The sequence below is a fragment of the Ixodes scapularis genome, unplaced genomic scaffold (genome assembly GCF_016920785.2).
Source record: "Ixodes scapularis isolate PalLabHiFi unplaced genomic scaffold, ASM1692078v2 PGA_scaffold0__279_contigs__length_252992795, whole genome shotgun sequence".
In the NCBI taxonomy this organism is placed as follows: domain Eukaryota; kingdom Metazoa; phylum Arthropoda; class Arachnida; order Ixodida; family Ixodidae; genus Ixodes; species Ixodes scapularis.
Genome location: NW_024609835.1, coordinates 1,531,931 through 1,550,041, shown reverse-complemented (window position 1 = coordinate 1,550,041; position 18,111 = coordinate 1,531,931). Strand labels below are relative to the sequence as shown.

Below are 18,111 nucleotides of genomic sequence, written 5' to 3'. Positions count from 1 at the left end.
AATGTCAGAATGCCAAACTCTTATTGGCTGACTGAAAAAAACTGAATCTCCCCGCTAATTTTAGCAGGGAATTGAATTGGTGTAGAGGTCATCGGACGTCAATTTTCCCGCTAAACCTAGCGGAGAAACTGAATTTGTCCGCTAAATCTAGCGGAGAAACTGAATTTCCCTGCTAAATTTAGTGGGGAATGGAATTGGTGTTGAGGTCACATGACGTCAATATTCCCCCTAAATTTAGTGCGGTTACGCCAACACCGCGAAACACGGAAATGGGCGCCTAAGAGCTGCACTCTAAAATAGTGGGTAGACCTCAAAACATCTAGCATTGAGGTCTACACACTTTCCTTTCAAACAAAACCACGTCATTCTGACGTCGCCACAACTCCTGTGCAAGGAGTAGACGACTCGCTCTTTGCACGGGCCTCAGAGTGAAACAGCAGATACTTAGGCCCATTTCAGACGGGGCAACTTTTCCAGCAATTTTGGGGTTGCTGGCGGGTTGTCCCTAGCTTTCCCTAGATTGACACGAATTGCTGAGACTGGCTCCAGCTCGAAACAAACGATCAACTCGGAGCAATTCAAAGACGTTTGAAGTGGCAGCAGCCAATCAGGGACGCAATATTTTCACGTGATACCCCGTGCATGCGATGATGACAACTAAAAACTTGGCTCTGGTTTGAAATTGATTGTTTTTGAAAATAAACCGCTTAAGAAAGATGAGTTAGTATTCTCAACACCATTTAAAGGTATAAAAACATGTTTATAGTGTGTAACTGTGTGTCTAAATAGTGCAAAAAAAATTAATGATGATGATGACAAATTGCAGCAACAGGTTGCTTCGTGTGAACGCGGGCGGCCTGTGTTGCTCGTGTTGCGACATCAAGTTGCTGGGAGAAATTGCCCTGCCTGAAGCAGACTTTAACTGATTAGCATGCACTCTTCACAATATGAAATGCTACTTTAATGCAAGGGTGCCCAGGAATTTGAGTCTAAAAGACATGCAGACCCAAACCAAAGAATAAACAAAATAACTGGAGTCTTTTTTTTTAAACAAGTAAACTCTGAATTTATGCAACATAAGGACAGGGAAAGCAACTGACTTAATGCCTTTTTGTACCGATGTGTGCATCTCGACTTGGCAACTACAGGCTATAGGTGGTATTTATTGGCGGCCATTGCTGAGTCCATTCCTGCTAAGCACGAGCTAACGATGGACTTCCACAACACCTTCAAAACATCCATTTCACACTATCAATAACATAGTTCTTCTCGAAGGATAAGTGTGTGCTCGACCTAAGCCTGTGCTGTGAATAACGCACTCAAATATGGCACCCAGAGAATACGCCTATAAAGATGACCAGAAAATGTGCTGGATAAAAGAAAAAAATTACGCCCACTGAGCGCCCACTTACCGGCTCGTTACTGGTCGGCTGTCCACTAACCGCATAGTACTTAGTGATTATTCCGACCCGAAGCTTTTCCAGTAGGACCTGGGCCTGGTATATCCTCTGCAAGAGGTAGGACCAGGCAAACCCGGAAAGATAAAGAAAACAAAACATATTGAGGTCTTCAGCCATAAAGTAAGTAAGGCAATTTCTGAGGACCCAGGGCTTGAACTCAGCAGCTGACACCCCCGGAGCAAAGCACAGAACCTTGCCACCATGCAGACAGGGGGGCTATGTTGCACGTTTTGGACTCTTAGGAGACTAGGAAGGAGGAAGTGACGTAGGTGTGAATGAACGTATCTTAGCAGCACCACACAACGCGTCATCAGCAACTCCACCAATCAACATCCAAAGAGTGTTGTTGACGTCACTTCCTTCTCCCTAGTCTCCTGGGAGTCCAAAACGTGCAACACAGCCCCCCAGTCCGAGCCGAAGAAAATCACAAGCCTGTCAGACCAAGTGATATGGTGGTCTTGCTGAAGCACCCCTCCATAGATCTGCTACTCAGGATATGCTCTGATCAACAAGCAGTAAGTAAAAGAAAGCATATCAGAGCACACTGAAGTGATACCATCTGCAAGAGATGGCTGCGCTTCGAAAAAGCCAGAATTGCAGAGTGGCCACTTGTTTTCAAGGCAGTTTAGGGCTCTGTTCCACTTTACTCGAGCAACAAACCAGAGACGCTGCTCGAAATCATGTAAAATAGAACTTGACAGCAACCTTCTGTAAGCTTTAACGTTAACCACTTTTTTTTTTTTTTTTTTTCGTTTTAAGTTTGAATGTTACGTTTTGTAAGCTTGAGAGGACGAAAAAAAAAAAAAAACAGTTTCGAGAAACGCGTCGTTCTCTTTCCAGAAGAAGGGCATTCGAGTACCTGGTTGATCGTATCCAACTCCGACTCCCTTGCCGAAATCTCTTCCGAAAATCGGCTCTTGACTATTTGTTCAATCTTCCTCACGGTAGCTTCTTTGGCTGCGGGGAGACCTCAAAGTCAGTGACTGGCCGGCTGACAGTCAAGTAGGAACTCCGTTTTGACACCCACCGTCTTGCTCGTGTAGCTTGATCCGCTTCTGCTGCGCGTGCAGCGGAATCGATTCGTAATCCGGATCCTGGTCCACGGGTCTCTTCTGCGAGTCCCACATACTAATAAAGAGAAAAACAAAAGCGAAGAGATCAATGATAAAACACTAAAACCGCACGCGGCGGAAGTGTTCTTGCACTTTCTTCCATGCAAAAAACAGAGAAGCTTCTAAATGATAATAACGCCTACATTTCTCGACGCTGAGTGTTCGCTCGTAATGTCACGAACACCTCGAAGAAACCGCTACCGCCATCAGAGAAACCGCAGCCGTGCAACTGTGCGACCGAACCACCACCACCGAGCTTGAACCTTGCACATGTGCGCTGCCATGTTTGTTGTTATGCCTGGATGAATGAATGAATGGATGATACATATGACGCAGGGAAACGAATGGCGACGCGCTGTAGTGGAGTACACCATAGTTGTAGACACATATGATAAAACTGGATAAATATGGAGAGCTCGGATAAAACTTGGATAAAACCTACATCGTTGGATAAAACATAGAGATCAGTGGATAAAACCAACGGATAAAAAGGCCTATGTGGTTGGACAACATAAATATCTTGTCAGTTTTAGAAAAAAATATTTCGTTAAAACCTTAGGAAACGAAAGAGTATTTTATTGTCCATGCATGAAACAAAATTTAACTTCGTTTTATACGAGATATAATGCACAATCTTGAGATTTAGGTATTTGTTTAGACAGAATATTTGCTTTGACCAGTTTTTTCAAGCTCACTTGTTTGGTTTCGGTTTGTCTCACCATGCCCATCATGCGGTCGTGCGCGCGGCCGATTGCGTAAACATCGTCCAACGGGTCCAGGGTAATCGAAATCGCATATAATTCTTGATGAAGTGCAGCGTTCGTTGGCGGTCACCAGAAAGCTTTTATACGATAAAAGCATAGTCAAACCCACGAGAATCGTCGTATCTTCAAGTTGTGTATACACACGTGCCTAAACTCTCACATTTCGTCTAAAGGGCGGTTCAAACCAGCCCGCAAAACGTCGTCCGGAACAATCCGTGGAACGGATCCAGTTTCAAACTTCCGTAGGCGGGAACGTTTAAATATGTGCGGAATTCTCCGAACCAGCTAGAAACAGCCAGCGCACCGGCGACGGGCGGTTGAACGGTGCGCTGGCTAGAATCTCGTCTACGCATGCACGCTCCAAATTCATGAAATGATTGAGGGTCGCTCACACTAAGGTCTGGACAGTTGAAAGATGTCCCCATCATTTCTGCATTGCTCCTTTGAACTAATAAGCGCTCGAGAAGTTTTGGAATAGCTTCAACTATGCGCTCACAGGAAACTTCACTTGGCTGCAGTCAGCCAGGTGGAGCTTCAATTAGTCTGCACTTGAATGTATCAATCTATTTATTTATTTCATTCAGCGGCAAACATCAAGTTCACCGGATTAACCGACCAGATCCAAAATCCCAAAACGCCACACGCAAAGTCCACAATAAATTATGGCAACATTGTGCATACTCCTAGCTCCCGCAGCATCCAACAGCTATAAAAAGACAGAATAACACAGTTGCTCTCCAGGCCTTGCCAACTCGCCTGCCTAGATTTTACTGTCCACTGCACAATTCCTTACAGCCAGTTCCCAGGATTCCTCTCAGCGCTGCCAGCGATATCTGGACATTGTGTTACCTTTAATTCCGTGGGAGGGAATACTGCAAAAACCTTGTATCTAGGGGGTGTTGGTAGAATTGTATTTACACAGCACAGAATTGATCTGTCTTTGGAGATGTGGAGGTGCTAGTTCAATGCTGTAGGAGGCAATTTGGCCTGTGCAGTACAATTGCTAACCTGGGTGAGCAGACGCCCAGAAGCCGTGGATAATGTTGACAAACAAGGCGATCTTGTCCATTTCATGACATAGCTGTTATATCTGTTGCAGCTAACATTAACCAAAAGGTTTACGTGAAAAGGATCAGAATAAAAGCATCCATCACATCATGAATGTGTATAATGCATGTAATCAAAGTATTATCCTCACTTACCTTTTTTTTGCCGAATAGCGTTTCTTGGAAATAGGCAGTTTATCTAAGTAGCTTACGAGATCCCAGTGTGGTCTCATTGCCGAAAGTTGTATTTCAGTCAGTGAGCACAAGCTTGGGGGAAAGAAAACGGCAACTTTTGTATTCTTGTATTGACTGAAATTTATTAGCACTCGCACACCAACACTAAACATAAAAAGTTACAGTAACGCAATGCCGTTTCATGCCACAACAGATGAGAGTTTATTAGCAAACTTAGTGGATAAAAGGTAAAAAGAAAGTGCATAAATACATAAGCAAAAACAATCCGAGAGCTCGTAAAACGAGTAACCCATCTCAAAACCGACAGAGCCCTTTGTAAATTCACTAGCTTCTCCTAGCATCCCAGAAAAGAGTAAAAAAGCCACACGCACAACGCGACAGGTAAGAATACACGGGGCTCTTCAGCATGCCAATCGGATCTGCGCAAGTTGACGGTGGCCGCTCCAATTGATCAGCCGAGGGTAGTGGAGCAGAGCAGAGCCACTCCGCGCTCATAGAAGCTGTGGGACTCGCGCGGATCAGCAGCCAGGAGGTCCACAGTGAAGAGCAAGTCGGTGCGGCTCGAGTTGAGGTACACTGGAAGCGTGACCTGGACACGAGTGAGGGATATAACGTCAATGCTGGGAGACCGGCCACAACAAGCGATCCTGAACCTCATTTGTGCACCTTTCAATATGTACATAGTAGTCTATGCTTTCGGTGCACTCCAAGTGCGGGCCGCAATTTGTGGAGAGTGAAGGTTAGGGTGACACTGACATTAGTGCTTTGACTTGTTACTCACTAGAAAGATTCACTTCCTCCATGTGAACCTACGAGTCAAAAAATGTGTGCAGAATGCTGCATGTTTATTCATGCAGCGTTCTGCTCAAACTTCCCGACAGTATGGCTCAAATCGGTAGGATAAGGACGCCTCTAATGCGTCAGTATATCAACGTTTCGCAGACACGCCGAGTGGTGTTTTTATATAAACTACGATTTGGTCATAATCATTCACATACTATGTTATGTCACCCTAATAGGATCATGTTACCTTCTCTAGTGTTCCGGCGGCTGTGCACCACGACGTGGTCATAATTGCACCAGAATTATGCCAGCCCGATGCCGTAGTGAAACGTTTGTTGCGGTGTACCTACAACGATGCTTCTGCGAGATATGTTCTCGCAACTCTAGCGTCCAACTTTTCAAACTAATATTGTAGGGACCAGGGGGTTCCCCAAGATCGCTCAAATACCCTCTGTTGTTTCCCTACCCACGATGAAGTTTTTTCTCAATCTAGACACAGAGGGTATATGCTGGCTATCCTCAAATTCCTCAGTTGCAAGAACCTCGAGAGAGCCGAGTGAGTGCCCTCCAATTCTGTCTCTAATTGTCATTCTCGGAACAAGGTCTCGAGCCATTTTTCGGCACACATTTCAAGTTTTTGCACAACCCGAAGGTAGGTCAAGTTGGTAGAAGAAACCTGAAAATAAACTTTCCAAAGGCCCCAGAGTCGGCAGAGATTTCACTTAAACGAGACTTGGCTTCTTTACTGCCACATAATCTCTAACACTAACGGTTTTAGCCTGCAAAAAAGGAGTTAGCGAAACGCTGGATGCCACATTGAGAGTTTTGGTTCTTTTGCACGCGTATATTTGGCATTAAATGAAAGAAGTTTCGCAAAAGTAAACAGTGCAATGGCTTATGGAGGGGACGGCGTCGTTCCCGCCAGCGTGACACTCACCGTGGCCTCCGACGGCTTGTCCTGCACCTGCGTCTTAACCCAGCGAATGGTGGTAAGCGGCAGTTCGGTGAAAATGCTCGAAGTGAGGCTCAGCCGGCTCTGGACGCACTTGGCACCCTGCAGCTTGAGCCCCGCGAGAGCAAAGCTGTACTCGTCCACCGAACCCGGCTTTTCGTCCGCGTCGGACACCCACACCTGCGGAAGAGAGACACGCGTGCGTTTGTCGAGAGTAGACCCTAGGAACGCTTCGGCCAAATTCCAAACACTACCGAGAACTTTGGGTTACTCAAAGTTTGCCATTCATACTTTTTGGAGACCAAGGGAAGTACTGATATGCAGTTGCCGGCACCTGCTGCACGTCGAGCAGCTTGTCGTCCCTCAGAAGCAACAACTTCGACGGTCTGCAGTGAATCTGGTGAACATTCACTTTCTGAACACTCAACGATGTTGCATACAGCTAGGGTGACTAGTGAACACTCCCTACGGGGTGCTGCCATTGCTCAAACTAGGCGACCCTTCCTTCAGCAGTCTTTGAAAGCGGAAAAGTAGGCAATAAAATCCAGCCCGGAGCTGTCTTTACCAGTCGAGACATTTCTAGAAAATTAAGAAAGTGATTCTGGTCACGATAATGTTGCGTGTAAAAAAACTAAAAGTTTCTTTTTTAAGCTTAAATGGGGCAAGACAGTCTGCAGCCTAGGAACACGGCTAGACAGGTCTTTGCACATTCACGGCATTTCTCTCTTCGCCTCGCATAATTTTTTTGCTTCTTAGGATACGAGCATAAACTCAAGTGTCAATGATAGTCTGGTTTCAACGTCCAAATATGGCATAGATTAGGCCATACAAATGGGATTTTCTTCAAAGCCGACACGCTGGCTCGAGGAAAAAAACAGACCCATGAGCTTGTTGCATCGAAACGGTTGTTGTGGCGAGCCCTCGAGTTACAGTGCCCAAAACCCACAAGGTGTCAGCTAAGTCGCTGCAAAGTTTGGATTGGTGAGACGCCTGATCCAATGACACATGCTCACCTCAAGTGAGAGTTCCTCCAGGGACCAGCCATTGGCTTGTGCCACGTACTGCCGCGTTGCAGTGATGTAGGCCTCTGGGTTGAAGAGCCCGCCCAGCCACACGTGCAGGGACTGCGGAAGAAGCAGAAAATGTGCCACATGAACCACCACACTCCACTGGCCCCCCGAGACAAAGTTAATCCTTTGTTGACGAGTGCTGCCTACGGGCAACAGACCACAAAATAATTTTTTACAGCGGAGCTGTTAAGGGCTAGGTTCCCCAGGATCGTGTCCGGTACCAAACAATTGTCGACACAAAACTCTGGACAGCTACCGCCATCTATGAGCGATGGTGGCAACCAGACAACCGGCTTGCCGGCCTCACTCATACATGGCGGCAACCTTTCCAGCCTTTCCACTCTGGTTTTCACCAAAGTGGAAAGGCTGAATTTCTCTAGGCGTTGTCCTAGATGTCATCCACGAGATCATCTTAGACGTTGTCCTAGAGGTCGTCCTAGACGTTGTCCTTGAGGCCGTCCTCGACGTCGTTCCTGAGGTCGTCCTAGACGTCGTCCCTGAGGTCGTTCTAGACATCGTCCTCGAGGTCGTCCTAGACATTGTCCTTGAAGTCGTCCTTGAGGTAGTCCTAGACGTTGTCCTTGAGGTCGTCCTACATGAGGTCGTCCAAGAAGTCGTACTTGAGGTCGCTTAAGAAGTCATTGTTGAGGTTGTCCCACCATAGTACAGCTTTGCTGGTCTTCCTTCTTCACCAGAGTGGAAAGGCTGAAAGCTTTTGTTTAATAGTTTCGGTTTTATTACATTTTTTTTAAATCTAGTAGTCTCACCGTCTTCAAGACCAAAACAACAGTGCCATCTAGTGAAAAGATACGCATAGTTAAGGAGAAAAAATAAGTTTGGCACGCAAATACGCAGCAACTGAGAACGGCAAACGGCTCGTATTTTACAATGGGGTGATCGTTTTACTTGTGGCTATTGTATGCGCAGGCATTATTGATGTTTTATATTAATCCATAGAGGTTACACAAGGGAGCCATTTTCAGAATTTTGCCTGGTGTTGTCCTACAGGCAACAAAGCTACAACTTGCAAATTTACCTCAACATTTATTTTAATTTCAGCTCTGTTCTTTATTTCAGCTCTGCTCTTTCATTTAATCTTGTTAAACATTATCTTAAAAAATAAATGTTTTAAGCAATTTTTATATATTTCGTCAATAAAGGGTTAAAAGTGAGGCAGAAAGTGATACAATGACATCATAGTTACGGGGTTCGAGTTACGAAACTAGTCATCAAATATCCCGTTTCATAATGGAATGTTACAAAATTTATGGTCAAAGTGAGTACTAAATAAAGAAAAAAAACTTTCAGCCTTTCCACCCTGGTGAAGAAGGAAGATCAGCAAAGTCATACTATGGTGGGACGACCTCAAGGATGACTTCTTGGACAACCTCAAAGATGACGTCGACGTCTTGGACGGCCTTAAAGAGACCATGAAGGCAATTTAATTTTTTTTCAAAAAAGAAGGTGTTTTCGGAAGCATTGGGGTCCTGGCATGCCACACAAATTTTTCTAGAACATTGTGACTCTTATTTCTGTACCTGCAAATCAATTTGCGAAACCGAAACAAACATGCAGATTTCTTCCCTTTTTCGCCTGTGGAAAGAGGAGTGACGTCAGGGAGCACTGTCGGCATCGGTAGGATTTAGTGCACACTCAGTGTGGTTCCCGTGGTTCGCTCTAGTGCACGGCGGTCTGTGAAGAAAACCTGGAAATGGACGACAACGCCGCGCTTTCCTCAGACGCGGGAACTTCATGTTTTTACCCAGACTCCGGCTGACGTGAAGGTGCTGCTCAAAGTCTTCTGGTCGGAAATGCAACGAACAAATCCTGACACCGCTGTCCACAGCTCTACGCAAGACGACGGCGCGCAACCAAATGCTGCGCATTGCGGGTGTATCTCAAAACGTCCCATTCGCATTTGAACCTTGCACATTTCGACCCATTCTCATTTGGTCCTTCTCGTCTGAACCTTCTCATAAGATCCGAATCGTGTTTTTCGCAACTGGACCCATTCTCATTTCGCCCGTTCGCGCTACGACCGAATGGCACTAGTTCGGCATGCTTCTAACGTCGTTATGCCTTCGCGGCTTTGTTGATGAACCTTACCTTGTTTGGGCCCCCAACATACCATCAGATATATGCTATGTGCAGAGGTACGCACTGAGAATCGTACATTGACGCCTGCTTCCTTTCCTCTAAGCAAACGAGAAAAAAATCAATGAACATTTGGAAACTTTGTTTGAACAGAAATAGCATAGATAATAGCAGTGGTTCTCACCCATTGATGTTTCGTGGACCCCTTATATGAAGGCGGAGATGGTGGGGGACCCCGTTCGGGGTGAGGGGAATAGAAAGGTATAGGTTATCATGATAATGATTTAATAGATGGATATAACTAATTGCTAGTGTGAAGTAGACTTATCTCACTGACATACACATGAGAGTACTCTCCCGAAAATTGGAACGTTTCTTCTCAACGTGAAGAAAGACAACTAATATTGCCTTGCCCGACTGATGAGAGACCCCCTTTTGAGAACCACTGCATTATAGAAGTGGTGGCATTGTCCCAAGTCGAGAGACCTCAAACAACGTGACATTTCGGAACATGATCTGGCTGCGATAAATAGTTGGTCTGTTTTATTGCCAGTTAGTAGCTTTTCACGACAACCTCGACGCACTCTAAAATCCTTAGTAGAGGAAATCCTATTAATTCCCAACTACAACTTTAAAACATTATCCAACGTTCAAATAAACATTTTTCATCACATCTCACCACCGAAATCGAAACCAAGAGCGTGTCTATCGTTTGAACCAATCGCCAGACGAGGAGCCCGTTGTCGTCACGCTTCTACGGCGCACTTTAGTTCACCTTTCTGCCGCCGCCTCGGTGGGGTCTCAGGCATCGTTCCCGGCGCTATTATTACCGCGCCTGTTTGCTCGATTGGTGCGGCACCCAAACTTCTGTTCAGGCTAGAACTTGTTCAACAGTATCTGAGACGTGCCTGACATCCATTTCAATCGTCGAATACAACTTCGAAACTGCCTTCATGGTCCCTTTAAGGACAACGTTTAGAACAACCACAAAGACAACTTCTAGGACAACCTGAAGGACGATGCCTAGGACGACCTCAGGGATGACCTCGAGAACGTCTAGGACGACCTCAAGGGCGACCTTGAGGACAACGTCTAGGATGACCTGAAGAATGACTTCTAGGACGACCTCGAGGACGACCTCAAGGACGACTTCTAGGACGACCTCGAGGACGACCTCAAGGACAACCTCAAGGACGACCTCAAGGACGACCTCAAGGACGGCGCTTAGAGAAATTCAGCCTTTCTGAAATGACAGGAAAGGTTGCCGCCATCGCTTATAGATGGCGGTAGCTTTGTGGAGTTTTGTCGAGATTGATTTGTCCACGGACACGAAACTGGGGAAACTAGCCCTTAACAGCTCCGCTGTAAAAAATCTTTTAGGGGCAGAGCTCCTTAGGGTCTAGCCTTGTCCGTCTGGCGTCAGTGCTCCCATCGATTGCCATCCCATCTGTTTGCGTGGTTATATACGCAGCTGAGCATTTGACCGCAGCACCCTCTCATCTATGAACGTTGAGCCAATGTATGCAAAGTTTAATGCGATTATATATGCATTTGACCGCAGCGCCCTCTCCTGTATAGACATTGAGCAGCTACTGCAACGTTTCATCCATGACATCCCCAGCTTTTGAGTTACTACCAGATCTCAGAGCCCCCTACTCGTCCCGCAGTCGTGGCCGAGTGGTTAAGGCAATGGACTAGAAATCCATTGGGGTCTCCCCGCACAGGTTCGAATCCTGTCGACTGCGCAAACACTTTCTTTTTTTCTACACGAGCACGTGAGCACGTGCTCGTGAGCTCACGAGCACGAGCACCAGCAAGGTCGATGTGAGCACACACGCCGGAAGGACAAGGCTAGACCCTAAGGAGCTTCGCCCCGAAAAAACATGAGTTCATTAATAGAAAATTTTGGGCAGATTCAGTGCCCACAGTGCAACAAGCTCAGATTGTGGGCAGTACCACTAGGTAAAGCAACTTGTTGCGGGTCAAGAGTAACAGATTCAACTGTGTGAAATGTATCTGATGCAGCTACAACAGCAGCAGGCACATCTATGGCTGTCACTAAGTATGTCACTGGAGATGCCACTATGGGTGCTCACTGTTAGCACAAGAGCAACACACACATCTGATTGCAAGCACACACATCAATGACTGTCACTAAGTATGCTACCATGGGTGCTTGCTGTTAGCAGCAGTGCACACATCTATGACTGTCACAGCCCCTTCCCCGAAGGACCCGGAAAAGGCAGGGATGCAGAGGCTGACCTTGAGTGCAGCCGCTCCACCGGAGGTGCATGCCTGGGACACCCGCTGCAGCTGCTTGATGCGGTCCGAGAAGTCCGTCACCCACTGGATGACAGTGCAGCCGGGAGACACCGTGTACTTCTTCCAGTAGGTCGGCAGCATGCCTGCAGCCACACATCACAACTCAAACAAAGATCCCGAAGGTCACGTACAACACCCGCGTGCTTTGAGGAACCCCACCCTTTCATCTCGGAATCATTGAGCAATGGAAGAACCCGCAGAGCTTGTAAGCAACAATGCACGCAGTAGGGAGCATTTGGTTCACACTCTCGCATCAATGCCCGACTTACGTTAAGATATGGCACTTAAACCGACGCCTTACCCAGGGGATAGAGACAAGAGAGCATTTGAGTGCCTGAGCACGATTTAGCGAAACCAGTCCGAGAACTCCAAGAAGGCACAAATAAACAAAATAGCAGCACCGACAGTTTTCCTCAAAAAGACACTGATCCCAAGTTGGAGATATGTTTATGTTAACGGGCCCTTGTAGGCGGTGTAGGCACGCACCTTTGGCAAGGTCCGCGATCATGGTGCGGTGGTAGTTGGTCTGGCGCCGCTCGCCGCGGCAAATGCGGACCATGTCCTCCAGGTCGCTCCGCACCACCCGCAGGAGCTTGGCACCCACATTCACCTCGCGCTCCAGGCAGCGGTACAGGGGGTCCCCAATGTTGTCCTGCACCAGAGCCTTTCATTTTGTCCACATTCCCCAACCACTATTCACTGTTTTCGCTTACAGAGACCGTGAAACAAGAGGGAATCTGATGGACCTTCAGTCTCGTGCGCAATGCTATTTAGTCGGGACATTGCAGGATTCCTTGTGCAAAACGTTGTGTTCCAAACTGGCTATAGGCTATAGGAAGATTTTGTTTTTACTCTTTTGTTACTGCCGAGACTTGAGCTCAACCTCCCACAAGCTTTTTGAGTGGATCATATCTTGGCGAAAAATTGTTTCCTCACTTGTTTCATTAAGGGGCACAGCTATCCAGTAGGGTGAAAGAGTAAGTTGAGGAAAGAAAGAGGTGCACTTTCAACAAAAACCAGCGCGTGCAAACAAAATCAGGTTCCTGTTCCATGTTCGGGTGGGGTTTATTCCAAGAACTAGTTAGCTTAAACGAGGTTAGGTTCAAATGAAGCCCGTTAGCTATTTCCTGCCTCCTTGTGCCCGGTGCCACGAGCAGACTACCTGCCATCCTTTACAGAGAAGAAACTGTTTCACGCTTCCTTTTAAGGAACAGAATACGGCAAATGCTGCACGCAACCAGAAAAACGCCCGCACTTCTCAAAACGTGTGACAGTTGCAGCGCGTGTCCATTTTCAGTTTGGACATTAACCATGCAAACATCACTGCTTTTCTCTTTGGCGTCGCCTCCTCTCCTTTCTTGTTTTGGGGAGATTGGGCAACGACGACAAGAGTGGAGACGACAGCCAGCAGAGCTTGCAAGTGGCTGTCAGGGCCCACATGATGAGCATGCTCTAAGCCTCTAAGGACGCAAAAAAAAAAAAAACATTCCCGCAAAAAAAAAAAAAAAAAATATTGAATTGGAGGAAAACCTTCATTTCCGGTGCAGCAAATGCTGCAACTGCTGCGTCCTGTTTAGACGGCCCTTTAGACTACAAGACTACACCGGCATCCCTTTTAAAGACGGTGCCACGCAAGCTACCCGCAACGCCACCTGCGTTGGACGAGTGACCAGCCCAGTGTGCGTCGCCGTCCCTACCTTGGTGCGCCTGAGGCAGGTGAGGCTCTGCGGAAGCAGGCGCAGCCAGGTGGTCCCAGACTGCTGCAGAGTTGCCATCCAGGCAGGCCTGCCGTCGCCCGCACGGCCGGGCTCACCGGCGGCGCCCTCCTCACTGGCGTAGGCCGGCTCGTCATCGTCCTCCAGCAACTGCATCTTGAGCAGCTTGGCAATCAGGTCGCTTCCTGCAAAGCGGTGGTCGGCAACGCATCAAATGGAGGGGTCGGCGGCGTAGTTCTCGGCACGTAGCGCGAAAGCTCGCGCTGCAGAACCCGGGAATCCTGGGTTCAGACCCCTCCCCCCGCCCGTTTCCATCTAAATGAGCACCGTACTGCCGTGCGTGCGGTCATGTATCGCTACCGCACGATGCACGTTTAAGACCCCAGTCTAGCAGTCGCGCTGCACCGGCTAAATTTCTTATCTACAGCATAGTGTCGCTGCACCTCAAAGAAAGACCGACCTTATGGTGTATAAACATGAACGTCAATGTTCCTTTTTTTAACCAGTCATCTATCTATTTGGCTTATAAATGTGGTCATACACTGGCACCGAGGGCGACACTCGACTACTAACTCTTTCCTGCCCATGGGATAAGTAGCAACTTTTAAAGGATCCGTGCAAATGCTTCTATTTTTCTAACCTAACGCCGCCACAGCAACCTACGTCACCAAACGGCCCCGACCAAAAATAATTAAGAATTAGTCCGCACAAAGACCAAAGCGTGCAAAATTTGATAGTGGCGCACGTTCCGACGGCACCGAGGTGCAACCGGACACAATCGACACCGCAGGAGCACCGTCCCGGCCGACGGGGAGAGCGACGCTCGGTCGCTGACGTACCTCTGTTGGTGAGCAGCACCTTCTCGGCATTGTTGGGCAGCCCCAGCCAGGATGGCGTCTGCCGGTCCGTCAGCGACTCCACCCAGTGCAAAAACTGGTCACGCCTGCGCGTCGACAGAAAGGCCCGCTTGAGTCATTCGTCACTCTACGGGCCGCAACAAAGATAAAGCAGGCTGGGACCAGAACACGCACGAATCGAGACACCATTCCTAATCGCTATCGCGCCGCTAGATCTATATACAATAATATCCAAAGAGGTTGTCCACCCCAAAAAATAGACCACCCTCTTTTACAGCAGAGCTGTTAAGGGCTAGTTACCCCAATATCAAGTCCGTCAGCAAACAAATGATGACACGAAACTCTGGACAGCTACCGCCATCTATGAGCGACGGCGGCAACCAGACAGCCGGCTTGCCAGTTGTCTAATTGCCACAACCTTTCCAGATTTTCCACTCTGGCTTGCCGACTTGCGGCCGGCCATTACTTCATTCCCACCATAGTACAGCTTCGCTGGTCTTCTTTCTTCACCAAAGTGGAAAGGCTGAAAGTTTTTCTGTCCAATTCTCACCACTCAAAGCAAACACCAAGTAATAGCCCAATCCTTGAAATTATGTTGTCTTGGCTAATGGAATTTGCGCAGTAGGGTTGGCAATATGAGTTTTAACGACGCTAGTGCTCATTTCCTTGGCAACTTGGAAGGCAACCGAATGAACATATTTCGTCCTTTACGTTTCGGCTAACCGATAGCTCGGTCCGGGGCGGTTGATGACAGCACCAGCGGACGAGAAACCGAGGCTAGTCTTTTCTCTTTCGGGATATACTATTTCGGCAGCAAACATTTAGAATCCAGACGAGTCTCTTTGGTTCCAGGAACGTGGTTGGACACTGGTTGAGGCAAGATCACCTGATCCCTTCTGGGCTGGCAATGCCCTTGTCCTCGCTGCCTCCCGTGCCGGGCTCAATGAGCATGAAGTCCGGCTCGAAGCTCTTGGCCGTGAACAGCTTGTTCAGGAAGGAGTTGAGCAGGCGCTGCGGAGAGGGCAGAGCACATCGTACCTCTTTCGAGAGGAACAAGAGTCCCCTTTTTCCACCAATAGCTAAGTCAACACGGCTCTGAGACTTGGAAAGCTGAAGATTAATAGGATTCTAGGCATTGAGGCGGTTCCTTAAATACTGCGAGAACCGGGCAAACGGTGCAATTCAACACAACGCAAAATATAAAAGTGAGATTGAGAAGTCTAGATCCAATACAAAGACAAATCTGCACAATTATTAATGAAAAAAATGACTGTTTTAATTTTGCATGCACCTTGCAAATCTCCCTAAATGGAGCTTTCATGAGCGGGAGTTCCTAGATAAGTGGAACTTCCCAAAATGTCGATCTCATTTGACTTCCGCAGTCTTCGATGTGGTCATTTTGTCTTCTCAAAAATGAAACTTGCAAACGGAATGGTTTTGCCTGGTTCTTTGGAGGTCTATGCAAAGACATTCTGCATTACTACTCGAATGACAAACATCCTTCGAGTAATTGCTTTTACGTGCGCTAACCATCAATTTCACACTCGCTGCAGTTTGACACATAAGTGGTACACAAAGCTCAACTCCTCATGGCAAAGTTTGCGCTGGTGCTCCAACGAAAGAGAGGAAAAAACTGACCACACGTCTAGTATCAAACTCAACAAGCACGCTACATTATGAGACCTAAGAGAAGCAGACTACTTGCAGCCACTTGCCTGGTCAAAATCGTTGTCAATCTTGCCTCCATAAATGCACTGCCCAAACAGGATGCGCAGAGCATTCCAGGGAACCTTCTCGGGTGGCAGGTTTGTCCGACCCTACCAAAGGAAAAGGAACATCGCCACAAACTCTCCCACGGTACACAACAAAGTAACATTAGCGCTAGACACGCACCAATTCCAGATTTTAAGTCCAAAGCAACCTAGAAGCAACGAGCGTTCTCAGACATATTTTCTGCAAAAATTTAAAATACCCAAGATTTGCACAATAACTAAGACGTCCACTGATGTTAAGCTTGCCAGGTATATGAGAAGGTTTACTGGCTTCATCTTATTTTTACCTTTCGCCACGCGTCCCGCAAGTCCGAGCAGGCACGATAATAGTAAAACAAACGAGACCGAAACCGAAACGGGACCACCCACCATGGCGATGGTGTCGATCCAGGTGTCGAGGGTGTCACAGGCCACGCGTAGGTCGGACTCGTTGAACTCGTAGTGTTTGGCCCAGCCCAGGGGGCAGTAGCGCAGCCGCTCTTGCACAATGGCGTGGAACCAGGCCAGCAGGAAGTAGAGGCGAGCACGCTCACCCGGGGCCTGCACAAGCACCACCTCAGGGAACATGTCTCTGGGCAGACGCTACCAGATCACAGGGAGCCACAAAGGAAGAAAAGGTTGAGCGCAACCACTGGATTCATATAACGTACTCCTCCATCTTTCTCGTTCTATGATAGCTGGACAACTGGGGAGTGCATTTTATTTCCGTTAATGCTTGCTATCTTGGGCAGCGAGAACACTGGGACAATATCCCTTCGATAATAACTATTTCTACTATGCCGTTGTTATCCCTCCTTCTGGTTGCAAAAACATTCCTCATGCTTTTCAAGATCTTATATGAGCTCAATCATGCTGACAAAGACCAGGAAGCGCAAAATGTGACCCGCAAAAAATACACTCCGTGCGTCGGTTGTGCTAAAGTTTTCGTTACTTTTATGATCAATTTTTATTAGTTTCTTTCTTTAAGGGGGGACACTACCTTGAATTGCATCTTTTTTCCAAAAAATTCATATTCATAGAGACTCAATATTTGCGGATTATATGCCGAAATTTTATCAAGCCGGTTACTATGAACTTAGATTCTGCATTTTCATGTTCCTTTATTATGAAAAATAGTAATTTGCAAAACTTGGCAAATGTAAAAAAAAAAAAAAAAAAAAAAACTTCTCAAATTTTTTTTTATTTGAAAAATGCATATTTCCAGAAATTTATTTTCATAGTAACTGGCAACAAATATTCCAGTATGCATTCCGCCAGAAAAATATGTGGGGATCAACACCATTTCTCAACGATAGATCCATTGAGCAGATTCTATACAAAGCTAGGTAGTGGGGGTATAGTACCTCATAAAATTGGTTCACAGGGCTGAAACTTTGCATGCCCTCCTTCAATATGGCTACAAACACCCCCTGCAAATTTCATGCTAATTGAGTGAGCAGTTCGAAAGTAGACATGCCCAGGTAGCGTCTCCCCCCTTAACCCAAAATGTGTTTTATCAGCCGATTTCCAGCTTTCTAACCAACCTAACCTTTCCAACCCGAGTGGGAAAAAAAAAAAGAAACATCGAAACATAGAAGGAACAGAAAATAGACGGGACATTGTCTCAAACTTAGCTAATTCGTTTATTTAGTCCACCTCTTTATGTGGTCTGAAACTCAAGGTCATCACCATGCACAAACACAGAAGGATGAAGTCTATATAGTTGAAGCGAGTCTATAAAGTTCAAGGTGATGACCTGGAGTTTGAGACTATCAGTTGTAACAGCCGGCTGCAACGACACGGAAAAGTGTTACACCCATAGCGAAGCATATAAAAAGACATCAGTCCCCCGGCAGGCATTGAGCTCGCCACCTTGAGATTGTGAGCCAAGTGCCTTGCCGACTGAGCTATCCGAGGTCAAGGATCCGAGCATTCAAAAGCAAAGTAAGCGCAGAGGCCCTTTTCTTCCCTGGAAGGCCTACTGCACATT

General features: G+C 47.0%; 2 protein-coding genes and 1 non-coding gene across 3 annotated transcripts in view; 1 reads left to right on the top strand and 2 right to left on the bottom strand.

The window, feature by feature from the left end:
• Nucleotides 1-2,931, bottom strand: part of LOC8036406 (YEATS domain-containing protein 2) — a 29,221-nt gene extending 26,290 nt beyond the window's left edge. The window contains exons 1-4 of the mRNA XM_002411810.4: nt 2,716-2,931; nt 2,488-2,588; nt 2,320-2,417; nt 1,413-1,508 (exon numbers count right to left, since the gene is read on the bottom strand). Coding sequence (XP_002411855.3) covers nt 1,413-1,508; nt 2,320-2,417; nt 2,488-2,587 — 294 coding nt within the window. The 5' untranslated portion in view covers nt 2,588; nt 2,716-2,931. The remainder of the gene's footprint in view (nt 1-1,412; nt 1,509-2,319; nt 2,418-2,487; nt 2,589-2,715) is intronic.
• Nucleotides 2,932-4,677: 1,746 nt separating this feature from the next.
• LOC8036409 (dynein heavy chain, cytoplasmic) overlaps nt 4,678-18,111 on the bottom strand; it is a 167,826-nt gene continuing 154,392 nt past the window's right edge. The window contains exons 76-85 of the mRNA XM_029983821.4: nt 16,512-16,682; nt 16,086-16,187; nt 15,257-15,381; nt 14,353-14,456; nt 13,496-13,698; nt 12,285-12,450; nt 11,739-11,881; nt 7,326-7,436; nt 6,298-6,492; nt 4,678-5,166 (exon numbers count right to left, since the gene is read on the bottom strand). Of these exons, the coding sequence (XP_029839681.2) occupies nt 5,029-5,166; nt 6,298-6,492; nt 7,326-7,436; nt 11,739-11,881; nt 12,285-12,450; nt 13,496-13,698; nt 14,353-14,456; nt 15,257-15,381; nt 16,086-16,187; nt 16,512-16,682 (1,458 nt within the window). The 3' untranslated portion in view covers nt 4,678-5,028. The remainder of the gene's footprint in view (nt 5,167-6,297; nt 6,493-7,325; nt 7,437-11,738; nt 11,882-12,284; nt 12,451-13,495; nt 13,699-14,352; nt 14,457-15,256; nt 15,382-16,085; nt 16,188-16,511; nt 16,683-18,111) is intronic.
• Trnas-aga lies at nt 11,140-11,221 on the top strand. Its single transcript has one exon. It is a non-coding gene; the product is annotated as a tRNA-Ser (tRNA).